The sequence below is a fragment of the Motacilla alba genome, chromosome Z, assembly GCF_015832195.1.
Source record: "Motacilla alba alba isolate MOTALB_02 chromosome Z, Motacilla_alba_V1.0_pri, whole genome shotgun sequence".
Classification (NCBI taxonomy): Eukaryota; Metazoa; Chordata; class Aves; order Passeriformes; family Motacillidae; genus Motacilla; species Motacilla alba.
This window is the reverse complement of record NC_052046.1, coordinates 12468824-12487510: the sequence shown is the minus strand read 5'-3', so window position 1 is coordinate 12487510 and position 18687 is coordinate 12468824. Positions and strand designations below refer to the sequence as shown.

General features: G+C 40.2%; 1 protein-coding gene across 3 annotated transcripts in view; it reads left to right on the top strand.

Moving 5' to 3' along the window:
- LOC119695941 (leukemia inhibitory factor receptor-like) overlaps positions 1–7210 on the top strand; it is an 80347-nt gene extending 73137 nt beyond the window's left edge. For all 3 annotated transcript variants that reach the window (XM_038125263.1, XM_038125261.1, XM_038125262.1), the window contains 6 exons: positions 814–915; positions 2447–2614; positions 3227–3388; positions 4422–4515; positions 5057–5135; positions 5810–7210. In XM_038125263.1, coding sequence (XP_037981191.1) covers positions 814–915; positions 2447–2614; positions 3227–3388; positions 4422–4515; positions 5057–5135; positions 5810–6448 — 1244 coding nt within the window. In that variant the 3' untranslated portion in view covers positions 6449–7210. The remainder of the gene's footprint in view (positions 1–813; positions 916–2446; positions 2615–3226; positions 3389–4421; positions 4516–5056; positions 5136–5809) is intronic.
- The last annotated feature ends 11477 nt before the right edge of the window (positions 7211–18687 follow it).

Below are 18687 nucleotides of genomic sequence, written 5' to 3'. Positions count from 1 at the left end.
GATGCACTGCTTTACTCCTGAGCTCTTCACTGGGATGGTTCTTACAGCATGTGACTCTTTTATGAGTTATCCAGCTGCTGGGGCTGGGCTCAAGCTGGCAAATCCACTTCTGCTCTTAGTCCTGTTAGGAGAATCCCTCAGGCTGGACCTGAACTCTTGCAAAACCCAGTTGACTTCTGTGTAGTTTCACAGTGGTATCTTGTTTAGAAAAAGTCATGAAAACGGTGTACAGCCCCGACTTGGGAAAATCCCAGAAAGTGGTAAATTATTTACACATTATAGCATCAAATATCTGTGCTTCCACCAAAGACATGGGAAGCATAAATTTGATGACTATCTGTGTTTTTTAAAGTCAGTTCAGGACTGAAGTTCATTGCTAAATTGTTTCACTATCACTTCTGAGAGTTTTCTGCATATCTTTTGTACTGTTGCTTCAGTAAGCCTGGTTATTTCAAAATGCATTTGTATTTCTGAGGGGGCAGGATATACATGGCTGCTGTGGGAGGAAAGGAAGGGGATTATTTCTGGTAACTTCAATTTGTGTTTCCCCATGGAAAGGGCAATTTATGCAATTTGAGTAGTTTGTTTTGAATCCTCTTTGTTTAGTACTAAACTTTCTCTGTGAGCTAGATTTGGTTACTGCTTCTATACCATATCTGATGGCATAGCTTTTGGAGAAATTACAAGTAGGAATGGTAATTATACCATTACACTTTGTGATTTTTAATACGTATTTATAGATCTGCATCATGTGAAATCTAAAAGCATTATTCTTCTGAATTGAAATATTCTTACAGCAATTTTCTCTTGCAGCTCTGTTCAAACCTGGCGTGAGATACAACTTTTCTCTGTATGGCTGCAAATCCATGGGATATCAGTTGCTGAAAAACATAACTGGGTATATGAAAGAGCTGCGTGAGTGCACTTTTATCATTCAGGGTCTCTGCAAAGTGAACTTAGTCTGTGTCTGTTTTTGAGACCAGAATCTCCATGCAGTACTACTGACTTCTGTTTGTTTTCTGTGTATAACTGTAATGCATTTCTCCGGCCACTTCCAGTTCCAAGCATATGCAATAACCTTGTGTTCTCCAGCTTGTGTAGTGGCACAGAGTGTCACAGCAATCAAAGCCATAATTTGAATCACATGGCTGTGATCTGTTCTACACAAGAGGAGGCAACTTTTTTTGATTTATCAAGTCCAAGTAAACTTCCAAGCATATTTGGTACAGCTCAGCAAATGTAAAAAGTATCCATAACATTTCTGTTTGAAAGCACTTCTTAGATCCAAACTAGATCCTAGAGCACAACCACTTTGAGAATTGCAGTTGTATTCTGTCCCTCACCAACCCTGTCTGGGTAACTGGGGTTTGACCCCAGCTGAGCTTTGCTGGCCTGAAGATGCATTAGTGTCTGAATGCTTTCTGTTCTCAGGTGCCTGGACATGACTTTACCCTTTAACACCACAGCTGTATTGTATTGTATTGTAATACAGAAGCCATTTCACTTTGAAGTTTAACATGTTTTCTGCTAAAATAGTTTGCCTAGAAAACTGAACTGACATAATCTGAATCTTAGAAATGGTGTTGTTTATTTCATTGCTATGGTTGAAGGTGAGGTTAAGGCAATTTTACCAGAAACTCAATTTTCAGCCATTTGTATTTCTGCAAAAATTCTGAAAGGTTTCCCAGAAGAGTTTCCCATGTGTGTTATGAACAGATCAGACAAAAGCTTTCAAGATATAAAGACTTTGAGGGACTAAAAATGCATTGAATGTGCAGAAGAAACTTATTAGGAACTGAGAAATGCACAAGAGCATGGATTCATTCTAAAACTTCAGATTTGCCTTTGGACAGATAATCATCAAGGGGAAAATAGATGCATTCTTACACATGAGTTCAGCCATGCTGGATCAAAGCCAAATGTCAGGCTAAGTCCTGACATTATACATGACCGTGTGCATTATCTGCTGTAATACTTTTAGTAGGTTTCAGGTATTGGAATAAGGGCTTGTGTAAACTGCTAAGCAGTTCTTTTAAGCTGAGATGGTAAAATTGTGTCATTTTTTTTAGTTTTAAGACAAGCTATGAGTTAAAGCCTGTAAAAGCTAAAATGCGTCCTCTGAATGTTTATACAATCTTTTCGCGTTTGTTGCAGGAAGAAGGGTGTTTACATGTATGGTCTGTAAGAAGGCTGACCAAAAAGAAGTTTTTCTTCTAGCATCTCTTAGTAGCTAATACTGCAGTAATTATTAACAATTAGTCCAACATAGCTGTATTTTTGTAGACTCCTGCTAAGACTTTCACACATACTTTACAGTGAGGAGTCTTGAGGAAAAGGTCGGAAAATGCTAGCTCCAAAATAAAACTGATGGAATACTTATATGGTTTCAGCATTTTATGATAAGGTAATTTCTTACTGGTTTCTTCCTTCATAATTCTCCCTACAGCTCCAAAAACTGCACCAAATTTTATTGTTGAAGAAACTTCTTCAGATTCTATATTGGTAAAATGGGAAGACATTCCTATTGAAGAATGCCGAGGATTTCTAAAAGGATATCTTCTTTCCTTTGCAAAAGGTGAAAAAGATGCTTTAAAGCCTAGACTTTCAGAATCAGGTAAGTTAATTGTGTAGATTGCAACTTCCTTACTTACATATTTCCTTTTTATTTTTAATAATTTAATTTCACTTTAATAAAAAGATGCTTTAGTAATAATTCAGTTGCATTATTCACTTATAATTTGCTCCATTTAAAATGCCTTTGTGTGATTAACCCAGTTGTTTTTTAATATAAAGCAAAAACTGGCAAAAACCCTGTCTCACTGAGGCCATAAAGTAATGCAGTGACTAAGTGGCAATGTGTCATGCTGTCCTGTGCTCAGATACCGTGGGTAGATGAGGTGGAGAGGTTACATGGCTATATATTTAATAGGGAATATTCTTCCAGTGCCTGTCCTGTCAGGACTGAAGCCTGGCTCACATTCATAAGAGGACATGCAGGAGGGTAAGGAAATGTAGTCAATCTGCAGCAGCAGCACCACACTCCTGTGCTGCTTGGAGCTGTGTAAGCAAGCAGCATTGCTAGGGTTCTTTATTTCAGTTTTTCTTTACACAGACTGTTCTTCTGGTTTCATCTGCTCACTTCAAGACAGTCTTGCTAAAACTGAGGTTGTATTTTTGAATCCTTTCTTATGAAGTTATGCTTTTCTTACTGCTTCCAAACAAACAGGGAATCCAGAACTTAAAGTTAACAATATCACTGACTTAACAAAGAAGTCTATGAAAATACTTGATCTTCAAGGCAAAACAAGCTACCAGCTGGAACTACAAGCCTACACTGCTGGTGGGTTGAGCCCTCCAAACAGTCTCTATGTGGTGACAAAGGAAGACTGTAAGTTGATTATCCCTGTTCAGACATATCCCTGTCTTTAGCACAGGAGCTGTACAATGTATATAAAGCTGAGTTTATTTTATTTGTTTATGGGGTTTTTTTCTGGTCCTATAGGTGGTTTAGGCCTACAGTCTAATTTTTACCTTTATTTAGTTGGTTATTTATAAATACAAAACTACAGTTCAGAGTGAGGGAAAGATACTTTTCTATTACAGCTACTTTGTAGTTCATGGTAATGTATGCATAAAAAATAACTTCTAACTTACTACTAAATATAGTAGCGTCTGAGCATAGTTTTCTCAAACAGCCAGTTGTTTTTGTCAGGTTTCCCATGACGAATAATGCTAATACATGGTGGGAAGAAAGACATTGGGGAAATACTTATCAGTTTCAGAGTTGTAAACAGATGCTTCTCTGCTTTGAATTCAGTTTTATTGATCCCTTGACAGAAGCAAACACAGACAATTACAAAAAAGAGGTTGACTTTGGAGAATAAGAGAAAAAAAGTATTTCCTATGAAGGACTAAACACTAGAGTACAACTAAAATACATAAAAATCAAGCTTGAGGCATTTAATATCAATGGAAGGAGGCAGTGGAGATCTATTAGAGCTAAAGCCCAGGGATTGGAAGCATTGTAAAACATATAAAAGAGAATGCTGTTTATGCAATTAGTTGTTGGCCTAGAAGAGCTATTACCAGAAACTTGGCCAGCTTAGGTGGCATGAAAGTGCAATGCCAATGCTTTGTGAGAACAGAATCACCGTTACCAATGAGTCTTGTGCTGCATATGAAGCCTTCTGTAATAAAACAATCAGAGAGAAATATCTGCTGATTCCTGTAGTTATCACTGAATCTGTGAATTCCAGCAAAGGGGAAGGGTGATGGTGTAGGTCACTGTTTGCAGACCACTGCACTAGCCAAGTTTAATGGGGGTTTAAAGTCTTTAATTGGGAGGAATATTAGAAAAGGCATAAAACTTACTGGTAACATTGGATATATATTTACTGTCTTCTCTTTTTTTTATCCCCCAGCTGTAGGATTAATCATTGCAATTCTCATCCCTGTTGCAGTGGTGGTGCTGCTTGGAGTGTTGGCCAGCATCTTCTGCTACCGAAAGAGGGAATGGTAAATGTCTGCCTTGGGTTCTCATCTTTTCCTGGAAGTGTTTGCTTCAGTGCTAGGGTTTTCTATGATTTTAGTTACTCCCTGTTTTCTCTATAAACACAAAGATGTTAGTGGGCTTTGTTCAAAGGTGGGTGGCAAAAACACCATGTGGAAGATGAGGGAGAAACTGAGCTGGAGAGAGGTCAGAGAGAGGAATGCAAAAAGTTTTTTGCAGGAGCCTGTCTTTCAATGAGCACTGTTTATAAACAGTTCCCAAATGGAAATAAGCTGGTGGCATACTGTAATTTGTGTGCCCTCTACAAACAAAGGTAGACATACCATCTTCAACTTTTAGTAAATGTGGCATATTAAATTCCTAACTTAAAAAAAAAAGGTTGCTGTTTTTTCCATTATACTCAGTGAAAGTTTACCACAGTAAATCTTTGCACCAGATGTCTTCAGTATTCTGAGTTAAAGGGAAGTGTCCTGACTCCTTTTGTGTATTCACAATCTGTTTCAGGCCTTGCTATCTTTATAATAGTTTATTCTTTCCTCTTTAAAGGATTAAAGAAACATTTTATCCAGAAATCCCGAATCCTGAGAACAGTAAAGCACTGCAGTTTCAGAGGAACATCTGTGAGGTAACCCTTATTTTAAATCTAGTATTTTAAGCTTCTAAAAGATAAAACTAGTGAAAGAATTCTTTTGCAAACTTTGACTCATCTGTTCCAATTGTAGGAAAAAACTCTGTGGCAGGGGGAAACAAGCCAATTTACTGAGTAACTTCTGTCAGGTGCTATCCAGAGCTTTGTTGTTGTTGTTAATGTAGTTAATTGCAATGTTTGAACTAGGAAAGGATTGTTGCATTTCTCTTCTTCCAGCTAATGAGAAGTGTCAGTACCTGATAAGAATATGGGAGTAACACACACATCTTTGTCAAAGTATTAGAAGAAGCAGAAGTATGGAGATCTGCCATATCCCATTACCCTGGTAGATACATTAGTTAGAGATGGGCATAATATTTAAACAGCTTTCGGGAATGGGTTGTACAAAGACAAGATTTGGAGAAAGTTCTTAAACATATACTGCAAGATCTCAAGTCTCTTTAATTTGCATAAAATACTTTAACATTAACGGGAATGTGAGCCAGAATATTACAAATACTTTTTTTCTTTTTTAATGTATTGTACTAGTGGCCATGGGATGAGTGCAATCCACAAGCCACCAAACTGCTGTAATTTCAGCATCTAGTTGCTTTCAGATTTCCAGGTCTTTTAACTTAGTGTCTCCCCATTCTCTTTTTTTCTCATTTCAGGGGAATAAGACACTTAAAACACTGGAAATGAACCCGTGCACTCCGAACAGTGTTGAAGTGGTGGAAACACAGTCTACAGCTCCAAAGATTGAAGACACAGAGATGATGTCCCCAGCAGCAGAGACCACTGTGCCTGAAGATGGCTCTGACTCAGAAATGGAAAACCACGTTGTTGTCTCCTACTGCCCCCCTATCATTGAAGAGGAGATCTCAAATCCCCCTACAGATGAACCTGGGGGGTCATCTCAGGTGGTTTACATTGACATCCAGTCAATGTATCAGCCTCAAATTAAACCAGAGGAGGGGCCAGAAATAGACTTAGTGACTACAGCAGGCTATAAGCCACAAATGCAGCTCTCTATCAGTGCTCTGAAAACAGAGGGTCATTCACCTGTGGAGGAAGAATTGGATAAAACTGCAGGTTACAGACCTCAAGCAAACACAAACACATGGAACATGGGCACTCCAGACTCTCCTGGATCAGTTGAAAGCAACAATGAAAATGCATCTTTTGGGAGCCCATGTTCAATTAATTCCCGACAGTTTCTGCTTCCCCCAAAAGATGATGAAGACTCTCCTAAGCCCATTAACACAGGGTGGTCCTTCACACACTTTTTTCAGAACAAACCAAATGATTAAAAGTGAGTCCTCACTGCATGTGAACCTGCCTTCTGAATAAGCTTTTATTCCTGATATTGTAAAGAAAGGAAGAAGAAAAGTGCAAAAGGCATGAATTATTCTTGGAGACAGTCAGCAGAAGTTCTAGCGAGCTGAATGTTACCATGTTTAAGTTAGTCAAAGTGTTAATATTCCATTGTTATAGAGGCTGAGAGGCCAAAATTATAGCAATTTAGTTATTACTCTAGTAAAATATATTGGATGTAAGGGGTTTTGAATTCACAGCCCCTGATAATTATAGTCAAAGAACTCTGCCTACCTTCACACAGTGCTCCGAGATAAACATGGTCTCATGCAATTTATAACTTGGAAAGATTGCTTTGCTTTGTTGTAGTTGTTCTCAACCGTGCAGACTCAAATGATGCAGCAGCAACAGATTTCCTAACTGAAGGTTTAATTTATAGCAAATCTCAGCCTAAGACACAGAAACAATGTGGCTGGAAACTTGAGATCTTTTACCTAGTTATAAACAATGAACAAATGAGAGTGCTATTTTTTCTTCTCCTGTATGGAAGGTTATTGTCACTGTTTAACACTTACAAAGCAATGGCCATACAAATCTGTTGCTTTTTGACTAGACACTAATTTCTGTACCTACTGTACAATGTTTATTAAATGTTTGACTCAGGGGTACAAACTTGGGGAAAAGAAGTGTAACACTGATTGAAACCTCAACAAGAACTGCATAAAGTTTAAAACTTCCTTAAAAAAAAAAAAAAAAACTCAGAATGCTCTATATTTTTTCTATCTTTTGGTTAAAGAGTTAATCTTTCCTAATGTATTGCACTAATACATTTTGTATTTCATAGCTTCTGCTCCAGATCTGCTTTGAAGTGGTACAGTAATCTATTCACCCTCAGTGTTCAGCAGTCTTTGCACTATGCAGTAATGTAAGCCATGGGTAAATCTCTGTCTACTCACCTTAGCTGCTAAAGCAGTTTGGCACATGAAATTAGAAGTAGTAGGACTAGGTCCTTGAGGAGAAATTGCCTTTTGGATGGCCTTTATTGTGTTAGCTTTGTATTACCTGCTGCCTAGCTGATCTTTGATCTTACGTGTCAACCCAACAGGATCTTCTGTACAAATCCTACCTGGGAGTACAAGGCAGGATTTCTCTAGTGGCAGGGAGAAACCCAGGGAGGTTTTAGTGTTGCTAATTCTACCTCTCCTTTACCAGATATGTGATGCAAAGAAAGCTTAAATTATGTACATTTGTGTGCTTAAAGGAGTGTTTAGAACAATCGTCTTTTAAAATGCTTGTTTTCCCATGTGCATCTCTAGACAACTGTAACTGTAACATTTCACTGTGTAAATTTCAGGCTGTGGCATGCATGAATTTCACTAGCTTACAGGAGAACCTTTTGAGAAATTTACCTGTTTCTTGCTGTAAAACAGTGGAGAGGCATCAGATGTTAAAAAGTTGATCAAAAAGGGTTTCCATGAAGTTCTAACCAATTTTTTTTTTAATCTCCATTTTCTTAGCTACTGTGTTTTGTTTGGGATTTGGATTGTTGTTTGGTTTTGGGGTTTGGTTTTTTTTTAATAAATAAGACATGTGAATGGTTTTTTAAAACAAAAAAAAAAAAAAACCAAAAAAAAAAAAAAAACCCAAAAAAAAAAAAAACCAGATAAGGAGCCTGAATTAGCTAGGCTGCTAGTTGTAAAGGTGTGAGAGTAGACCGGGAGGATGACTTGACAGACATTTGGTCTCCAAACCACATGATCTGGCCATCAAAATAAAGCCAAGCATAAGGTTAAACCTGATCACAGCAGTGGGTGGTTCCGTTTCAGAGGCTGGTATGTCTCTGCCATCTCCATAGAATGAAAGTGTAGAGGTGTTTCAAAACTGACAAAAAGGCAAAGCACTACATAGTTACCATAATAGGTAACAACTTCCTGTGTGTGCCTCCCGGAAGAGTGAGCTGTGAAGTAGTGAAAAACAGATTAGTCTGCAGGTCTGGCAGAGTGCAAGGTGTCTCTGAAAGGACCGAAAGTGCACATAGGATTCATCGTTTGAGTGTTTGAGTTAGCAGGGCTGCACGTGGAAAGACAGGCAGTGCAAAGAGCTGACGTCCATTTGCGACCAATCGTCAGCACAAGGGAAGTGTCATAGAATATTACTTAGAACATTAAACTAACACATGAAAGGAAGCAGTTAAGCCCTTTGTGATTGATAGCTGGGAGGAGGCTAAATCCTAATAGAAACAACTGCTTTTCATAATTTTTTTTAGAATATTTCTTTTTACTAGTGTAGATGTGTCCATCTCCTAAGATGAATTTTAGCTTTTGCTGCTATATGCTTTTAATTGAAAGCAGATAATGTCATGGACAGCGTGTATGGGTAGTGGTTAGGGTTTTTTTTTATAGAGCAGATTCTCAGTACAGAGGAGCAATCAGTATTGTATGGTGATCCAACTGAAAAAAAAAAAAACAACTCTGTAGCAGAACAGCTGACCATGAAGAATAACTGTGCTTTTCATATGGCTTTGTATTGCAAGAAACAAAATCAAACTGCTGTTTGAGAGTACTAGCAATTTCTAATTTGGAGACTGGAAATCAAGGCAGCTGCAGAGAACACACAGAGCTCTCACAGGAAGCAGTTTAGGATCTTTCTCGGTGTTCACATTGTGAATTATTTACACATAAGCATCACATACTCATGTTTCCCAGTGTGCTGCTCCTCCTATTCAGTAAAGACAACATTTTAAATTGCTTAATTTCTTAGTGGTTAGGCAAGGAAAAGGTCCACAAATGCATGTTCTGCCTCAATACTGATGTTATCTCTCTGACCCAGTTATTCAGTTATTCATCTCTTTTAATTCTTTTTTTTTTTTTTTTTTTTTTTTTTTTTTTTTTTTTTTTTAATTCTTGACTATATACCTGGTGTTCTAACTTTCAAGATGCAGGTCAGAAAGGTCCTTTAACAGCAATGGCTTCAGTAAGAAGAGTGGGGCAGATGTGGGAGAGACACAAGCTTGTGCAGGATCTGTAGCATCATTGTTGCTTAATGCTGATGAGCCAGTAAACAGTTGTCATTCAAGCGTTTGAAAGCTCAGCTGCTTCACCTCTGTGGTTTCCTTTGAGCCTATTCAGTGCTGCCTTTCAAATGCCTATCTCAGATCTTCAGCGATTAATTCAGATGCATAGGGAGAGGTGGTCTCCTAATGTGATCCGCCACTCCTAGGTACATGGAGCAGTAGGGATGAATGACAAGGACAGTCAGGGAACAGACTTGCTTTCTGAGCCCAAGTGCCATGTTAAACCCGTGAAGCATCTTTAGGAATGTCTTTGAACCAAAAAGTCTTTCAAAGCATGGTGCTCTCTCAAAGCCTCTAAATGCTTTGATAACAGTTGTAAGTTTCAGAGGGGATCAGATTCTTTGTACTAGTGCCTTCTAGCTTCCTGATGAGCCTCTTCGGACAAGGTTTTTTTTTTTGTTTGGTTGGTTTTTTTCTGAAAAATATCTTAGGAATCCTAAAGTTTAAACAGCATTTCCTTACTATCCTTTTGTGAAAAGTCTTATCCTTTATTGAACATTTATTTTTAGTGCTTTGGGCTTTCTACTTCATTTTCTAGAAGAGTAGAAAGTGCAGCTTTAAAAAAAAAATAAAAAGAACCAAACGAAAAGCAAAACCCAACAACTTCCAGAAGGGATATGACCAGAAGGGATTGTGTCATGCCTAACTTCAGTCCTCCAGGATCAGTGTTCAGAGATGTAGGGTTTTAATGCCAAGCAGTTGCTTTCTGAAGAAGGTCGTCAGTTCTGCTGCTTTTTATTTTTGAGCCATGCCTGTCATATGTGACAATTTAAGTTTTGTAATGGGTTTTTGTACTGTTCACTGTACGTGTGGAACATCAGTCACATTTGATGTATCATTGAGCACTCTTCTATTTGACACATTCATTATTTTTGGTTTTTTGACTTGCCTGAGATCTGGGATCTCAAGCTTGTGTTAGATTTTGGGATGGTAGATCTGCATATGATATACCTCACAGAACTACTAGTTAATATATCAGCAAAACAGTAAGCTAATATTACAGGCAGGCAGTGAATTATCTCCCCTGCTATGCAGTGGCTGTATAGGCAGACCTAGAACCCAATAACTGACATTTGCTGTCTTTATTATATCTAGTTGCTGCTTTCATGGGTAAACCATTTCCAAAGAGAGCCAGTCACTGTGCTGTTTGTCATGGCACAATTGGCAGATGTGCTGTGTTTCTTCATCTTTGGTTTATGTGGGGGACCAGAACTTTACTTTGCCAGGAACGTGGCAGCAGCACACTCCTGGTGACTCGAGCTTTAGGCTGCTCTGAAGAGGCATTTTCAAGTCACCTTTTATGTTGTTGTTGATAGGTTCAGCTGGGTAAAGCTTAGTGCTGTGGTGTTTCCTGTGATCATGAGGACACTCAGTTGAACATGAATAGGAGCAAAAATGAAAGTGATTGGGTGCACTGGAGAGAGAAGGTGATTAGACATCGCTCTGAAAAGGCAATGATACATACTGTGCTCTGTTTTTAAATAAATACTGCTTTGTAAATAGAACACTTGTATCCCTACAGGTAGATAGAAATATAGTAAAATAATTTGACAGATATTAGAAAAATGTAACATTTAGAGAATGAGATTGCTAACAAGGCTCTGTGTACCATAAATCTATGAAGAGCTTCCCTTGTAAATAGCATCTTATGTTCTGCCACAGACTTTGATGAAGACTTCAGTGCAAATGACATTTAATATTTATAACACTAAGTCCTAACCCTTTATGCACACATGTGCTTGCATCACCATGTGCCTAGGTGCATATGGCAGAGGAAGTCAGCTTACCATTGCCAAAGTGATTTTTTTGGAGTCCTGTACATGAATATATACCTTCTGAGACATTTTTTCCCAGAGGAAGCACCTGCCGTCTTGTGCTCCTCCCAACACACTTTGCAACACTTGTGGTGCTGTGCATTAAATGGTGCCCTCTGTGGATGATGCTCAGAGATGCTGTTGGCAGTATTTGTTGGTTTTTTCCCTTCGTCTTTTTCTTAGCCTGCCTGGAAACACAGTCCTAGATCCCCAAATGCTAGACAAGGATTTAAAAGTGTTTGAGTATTTTATTCCCTTATGTTTAAGACTGTCTTAGATATCTCATTAGGAGCTGTAAAATAGTTTCTTTTACCACAATTTTCTTTCCCCTCCCCCATTTATATAACTCTGGATTTTCCCCAGTGTTTCTAAGATAGCCAGTATTTGTTTCCTTTTAGCATGTTATACAAACAAACCTCAGATGATATTGGCAGGCGTTCTGTAACTTTATAAGTTGTCCCAGCGTGCATGACAATACTTCTCCCCCACAAAAACATCTATTAACTCCTTCTGCTTTTACAACTGAAAAAAAAAAAAAAAAAACAAAAAAAAAAAAAACAAAAAAAAAAAAAAAAAAAAAAAAAAAAAAAAAAAAAAAAAAACAACTCGATAGGACTTCTGGGTTTTGGAAGGCAGGGGCTCACCAGCATCTCTATGCAGGTGAGCTGGCCTAATGGCAGGGTGTTTCATGAGAGGATGGGGTTAATCCCTCTCCAGTCTCACCCTCTTCTTGTGACAGCACTGTCCAGGTGATTTTGTGGTGCACCAGAGCAGATGAAATCCTTGGTTTTTAATGTGATACCTAACAAAATCTTTAGGACAGTCCCTAATCTGCATTTTGACTGAAAGCAAGCTTTAGTGGAGATTTATGGACAACTTCCACTAGAAGGCTCAATACCTTTGCAGCTCACTTGGTCTCATGTTGTGCAAAAGGTAGTGAGTAAAACCCAGGAACAAAGCAAAAAGTGAAATTTTCACTTTTTAATTACTTGGATTAGGAAAAATTTAAAAATTAATAGCTCAAGCAGGGCAAAGTAAATTAGAAAGGTCACACCCTTTAGTAGTAATACAATAAAAAAAGAATCCTTGAACATCACTCTTTCAATGTTTTCTAAATGTGGTTCAAGAATGGCTTTGGAAACATTTTACGTTTTGATAGCATGTCAAAAGTTTGTAAAGCTGGGGATAACAAAAAGAGAAGACAAGTGAATCATATCATATCTGAGATCCTACTTGAAGGTAACAGCAATTTGAACTTCGAGCCTGTTGTGGCACAGAAAACATCAGAACTGGTGGAATCATACAGGTCACCTGAAAAAACTACACAACATTGTACTATAATGCTGTAACTTCAAACATATACTGTGAATAGGTTCAATGGTTTTTTTAGCTCTTTTTATACCATATTTTTTACAGCATAAATAATTTGCTTAGAGATGTTTTTTATGTTCTGTTTTTATGAAGATTTTAATGGACTTTTGTTTAATACTAGTGAAAATATTGTTTGCCAATTTGACATAGTCATCTATGAAGTTAATTCTGAGAATAAATCAGTAGATTGAGCTGAAAAAATAGTCTTCATAACACACTAAATCTGATAAATCATTCAGCATATTTTTGTTGCTGAATGATACTGAAATTTTCCAGCTTCCAAATCTGCTATTGAAAAATTACTTCTTTCACGATATTAGCAAAATCATCACAAGGCACTTTAATGAAGCTGTAGCATGCCAAGTAAAATACTGATTCAACAAAGTGTATCAATATGAAAATTTATCAGCTAAGCAGTTAAACAAATGCATGCTTAAAAAAGGAAGCATGGGATCATGTTGGGGATATAATATTTCAGTGTGGCAGTTGACATTTAAGACTAACGTAACACTAAGATACAACTTTCATACATTTTAAACCTAGTTTGCTTGCTTGATGTAACTCCTGTTGTATTGCTTGGGTGTCTAAAAGTAAGCATGTGTTTAACAATTTTGCCATAGTATTGCCATGAAATTTAATAAATATATTTTCTTACACTCTTATATGTCTTCATATTCTTTGCTTTCCCATTTATTTTTTAAGTAAGAGTTAAATTCTGCTCATGCCCCAGTACAAACAGAGTTATTTGAATTTTGTGCCAGAGTAAATAACCCCAGGATCTAGCAAGCACAGCCTTGGCTTCCTGATAGGCAGAGTGGATAGTAACAAATACTCCCCAGGCGGCTTCTCCTCATCACAACAGGCCCTACCATTTCCAAGGCCCATTGAAGCCCCCCTGTTCTTCGTGTACAATGCAGTGATAGGAAAAAGTCTGGGTCACTTACCTGTGTCCTCCTTGGCTTGTGGCTCTAACAGAGCTGGGGTTTGATATGTGATCCCCCTGCATGCCTGGGCTGAGGGTGTGCAGACATCAGCCCCTGCAGACTCCGCACAGGGAACATCCCTGTGCTGGGATGAAGGGCAAAATGGCAGGATGAAGGGGCCCAGGCTGTGCACTAGGTGTTGGTTTGGGTGGTGTAGGACACTTTCTCAGCATGCTTTAGTGAAAGTGAAATGACCAGCTAATGGTCATGGGCCTTATGTTTGAGGCCATTTAAGTCTTGTCATTTGGTGTCTTAGTGACAGCCAAATAATTTTGTGGTTCATCCAACCCACAGCACCTTTACTTGGGAATGATACCTGAGCTTTGCAATGTGTGTAATGACGGTGCTGCACCACAGCACGTCGCACAAAACCACCATGGCATGGTGGCATTGTGCTCTCTTTATCTCTTTAGAGGCATCCTTGAAAGTCAGAGTCCTTGAAAGTCAATTCCTTGCCTCAAAACAGCAGATTGGTGCAGCTTGATACGACAGCAACTGGGCAGGGTGTGGGACCTCCTCTGAGCACTGGGTTGATGTGGGATTTAGGTCTTTTAGTGGAACTGACAAGTACTGCTCTGAAAAGACACTTAGAACTGTGGAAATGAGGGAAGGCTTAATTGTTTCAAAAGTGAAACCCACAGCTGCCCTCTCTAGCCCTGCTACTGCTCTGGTCAGAGCAGGGACACCAGGGAAGAGTTCCAGACAGGTCTCACTCCATCATCTGTGTCTCAGGTCTAAAAGAATTAACAGGATGATGGCTTTGCAATATCTTTTGAAGATATTGCACATGATCAGATATAGCTAATTCAATGCTTGGCAAAACCAGGTTAATCTAGCTGGGCTGTATATTTAACACGGCTCCTGGGCAGCTAGAATCAGTAAATAAAATCATCATGGAGACACACAACAGGAGCAGCAGAGGACCATGAAGTGTCCCATATGTCATCACCACAATGAGAGTGGAGAGAGGGAGTCAGACCATCCATGTTTTCTCTCTGGTTCCAGCACATAACCTTATCTTCTTTTTGACTCTCCCTGTGCTGCCAGTGCTGGTTGCTCCCAATGTGGCACTGGCATCAAAGTACACACCCCCCGTGATCTGCAGCCACCAAAGCTTCTCTTAACACAAAAATAAAGCTTAAAGTCCCTCTGTATGAAACATTTGTTACCTATCAAAAGAAATCTGTGTTTTGGTAAGAACAATCAGTTTAAATGAAAGCTGCCCAAACATAATGATAAATGGGTGATTCCATTTTTGAATTCTGCTTTGCTGATATCAAAACTAGAAACTGTAGAGAGGAAAAAAATGGAAGCAAGTGAAATGGTAAAGAAAATATTAGACATTGCTCCTCCCATGCTTTCAAAAGATAGAAATATTTAGGAGAATTCTGCAATGTCCACAAAAAGTGATGATGTCGGTTGTTATTTAAGAATCTGCAAAACAAAAAATTATGTTGGAAAGCTGCTGCTTTGTGAGACAGAACATGGGGTGCCCGTACTCTGCAGCTCTATTTCTTCCATGCTTCTCCATATATCTCAGTAACAAAAAGTGCTGGAAAACATGGCCTGTGGAGATAGTGTTGATAGAACTGGCACGGCTGTTTTCCTAGAAAGACTGAGGGAAGATTTAAAAAGAAAGAGCAGGGGAAGAAGAACAATGTCATCTTTGTCTTAGCACACAATGAACAAAGAAAAATGCTGTGACAGTGAATGGATATTCAAAAGAAATCAGGGCAGTCGGTCACAGCACTGCCAGGCAGTCTCCATCACAAGGGGTTTCACAAGAGGGCACTCACAGATGAGCAAGTCCTGTCCACAGGGATAGAAAGCCAGGACCTTGCAGAGCTGCAGTGACCACAGGTGCTGGCTCCAGGCTGTTATTCATGAGTGAAATGCCTAAGTGCAGAATCAAGGGCAGAACATCACAGTGCCTTTGTGGGCCCCATAGTGCCCACAATGACTCAAACCAATGAAAAATGGAGTGGCAGAGAGCTGGGGAGGGGAACACCCCCACCCCACCCCCCACCACCCAAGAAATTAAATGCTGATGAAAGATATATCTGTCTGATGGGATGTGGCTATTGCTCTCCCTGAGTACACTACAACTCTACCTTACCCAGTCCTTTAAAGTGAGGAGATTTTCCCCTTGAGGGATGATGCTGTTGTGGAGGGAGCTGAACATGCAGAGCTGGAACAATATATTTTCCACCCAGCTTACTTTGCCGTGCAAACAGAATGAAAACTTTTTCTCAAAAGGAATGCCTGGCTGACAAAATAGCAACTTTTACCAGGCAACTATTGCAGGGTAATACTCCATCCAGGGAATGGGCAGCTTCCCAACCCTGGCAGCCCCCTCCTCCTCCTCCTCCTCCTCCTCTTCACTCTTTTGCTCCCTGGGGCCAAGCTTGGAGGACTGGGATGGAAATGAGCTCCTAGCTGACCCAGGACAAACCAATGCAGAAAGAATTTTCCAACCATAGGGAGCATTTATAAGTCTCATCTGGCTTCAGAGCCCCTTCACTTGCTTTCTTTTTCTTTTAGCCTAATTTTCCTTTAGGATGAAGCAGATTAAGCCTAACTGCTGATTCCTAGTAGCTGATTCCTGTTTCCCATAAAGATAGAGTAGGGGTGCTCTCCACTTCTCATAAGTGGAGAGCAGCAAGACACACTTTTCCCTGAGCAGAGTGAGGGGCAATCAGGAAGCAGCTCTGGCCAGCAGCCAGTGCTCAGCACAAAGCCTGACTCAGCCCACCAAAGCTGGCATCAAGGCAGGTATTCAGCCCTACTAAGAGGGAATAATGTGGAAAACTAGTAAGAAAATTAAGAGCGGCAGTTTAAGGAAGGAGATAAAATTGCAAAGAGAGGTACAAGCTCTTGTGGCTGCTGCCTTCTCTGCTGGTTTGCTCAGGTAACTGCAGCAAAAGGGACACGGCTCCAGCTGGCAAGAATTTACCCTGTTCAGCACTGGGGTCATGCCTTGCATCTGAGTCAGCCCAAGCAATGAGTAATGTGACTAATAAACATTCCTGGAGACAGCGAGCAGCACATGCAGGCCAGTTCCTAGGAAAATGACTAATCACTCTGCCATTCACTGTCCACCTTTCCTTTCTCCTTCCCTGACCCAGCGCCAGTGGGGAGGGTGACAGAGGGTGAGAGGGGCAGAGCCTCCACATGTGGTCAGATGTTCCTGATTTTCTGGTACCTGTCTCCTGTTCAGCCCCTGACGTGGAAACCACAGTGGACACCCATGCCCAAGCTTTACCAGGAAGAGTGGAGACGTAGATGAAGAATGTTTCTCAGATTGTCTTTAAAAGGATGCAGAAAGAATATTTTTTTAATTATTTAAACTAGTCAGCATCTTTGCTATTCACGCCTCCACCCCCGGCCTGGCCGGCACCGCACAGCTGTGCTGCTGCTGTTCAGCCTGCACCGCTGCAGGGGGTCCTGAATTCCCACGTGGTGATAAGCAGAGTCGGAAACAGGCATTTGGGAAGCTGCTCTTCTTTTCCCACAACAACAACAGAGGTATTTCCTACCCGCGCCCCTCCCTACCCAACATTTCAGAAGAGCTTTTGTTTTGAAGAAGCACTGCCTGTACCGAAGCACCGCCTCGTACCAAAGCACCCGGTATTCTGCAGTAAATTATCTTAAAATAGAGACGTCTCCCACCAGATGTTTGTCTTGGAACTGGTCTCCAAACCCTGTGACAGAAACGAAAGGATAGGAAAGGCAAGGCACATAAGACAGAGCCGAGGATGATGCTGTTTGTGGACCATGGTTGAGCCCCATCAACACCAACCCAGCATGTCCAGAGGATCAGGGGTACAGCCAGTCAAATTCCCCTACTCTCTGCCAGGTCAGGACAGGTCATTAGCATCTGGAAAACCCCTCAGGCTCTTAAGATGTGAATTTTCCCTCAGGCAGCCAGCAGTTCAGACATGACCCAAGGCTATGTCAGGCCAATCCCACAGGGCTACACTGAACAGACAGAAAAATCTTCAGCCTCCAGAAATTTTAGCTTTCCCTCTTTTTCAGACTCTACACATTTTCCTTTTACATCCCAAGGCATCCACTTCCATTTACTTTGGTTTCAAAGGCACATCTTGATCTAGTATACTTTATCCTGCTTTTTCCCAGCCACAGAGGGTTTCTCCTTCCCCATGGGGCTCCCAAGCCAAACAAAACTTTGCTTCTCCTGGGAGGAGAGCCATGAATGTCTCCAGTTCCTCTGCAAGCTGCCTGTGTCTTCTACAGACTTTTTTTCCCGAAGTATCATTTGAATAGGGGGCAGAGCACAGGTGCACATCACATGACAGCACCACCACGTATTTTTATTTTACTTTCTGTTTCTAATAAGTGCGTGCATTTGCTTTTGACCACTGCTACCTTATCTACAAGGAGTAGCAGATCTTTCATCTAAGAGATCAGGGTGTCCCTTTAGCACGCAGGACAGGAGCTGGGATGTCCTTGGCAGGAATTTGTCTGTATCATTATCTAGATTTGCTGTAGGTGGGATGAATCCAGGGAATGTGTGTGACCTCTCAGGGGGCCAGGAGCACTCTGAGCACAATAAAAATGCAGCAGAAACCTCCTCACATCCATTGCTTTCACCACATCAGGTCCTTTCAGCTCACAGGCATTCAGATGAGCCCCTGAGAAAGTTTGTGGCTCCCCTGCCACAAGCACATGGCAGGCTGTGGGGTGCCCTGTTACATGGTTCCTCCCACCAGCCCCTTCACAGGCTCACTCATCCACTTTGGACAAAGAATTAAGAAAGAAAAATCTCCAAGTTATGAAATTCTGGACCCCTCTTCAGTGTCTCAACAGCACTCTTCTTTGCCTGCTTAAATTATACTTTGGCAATCAAGGTTGCATAAATGCTGGTCCAGTGCATAGAAAACACAACATTTTAAGAGGACTGTGACCCACCAAGGTCTCTTGCAATAGCTTTTCTCATATTTCTAAAAAAATATATAATACCACAGTAGCAAGTA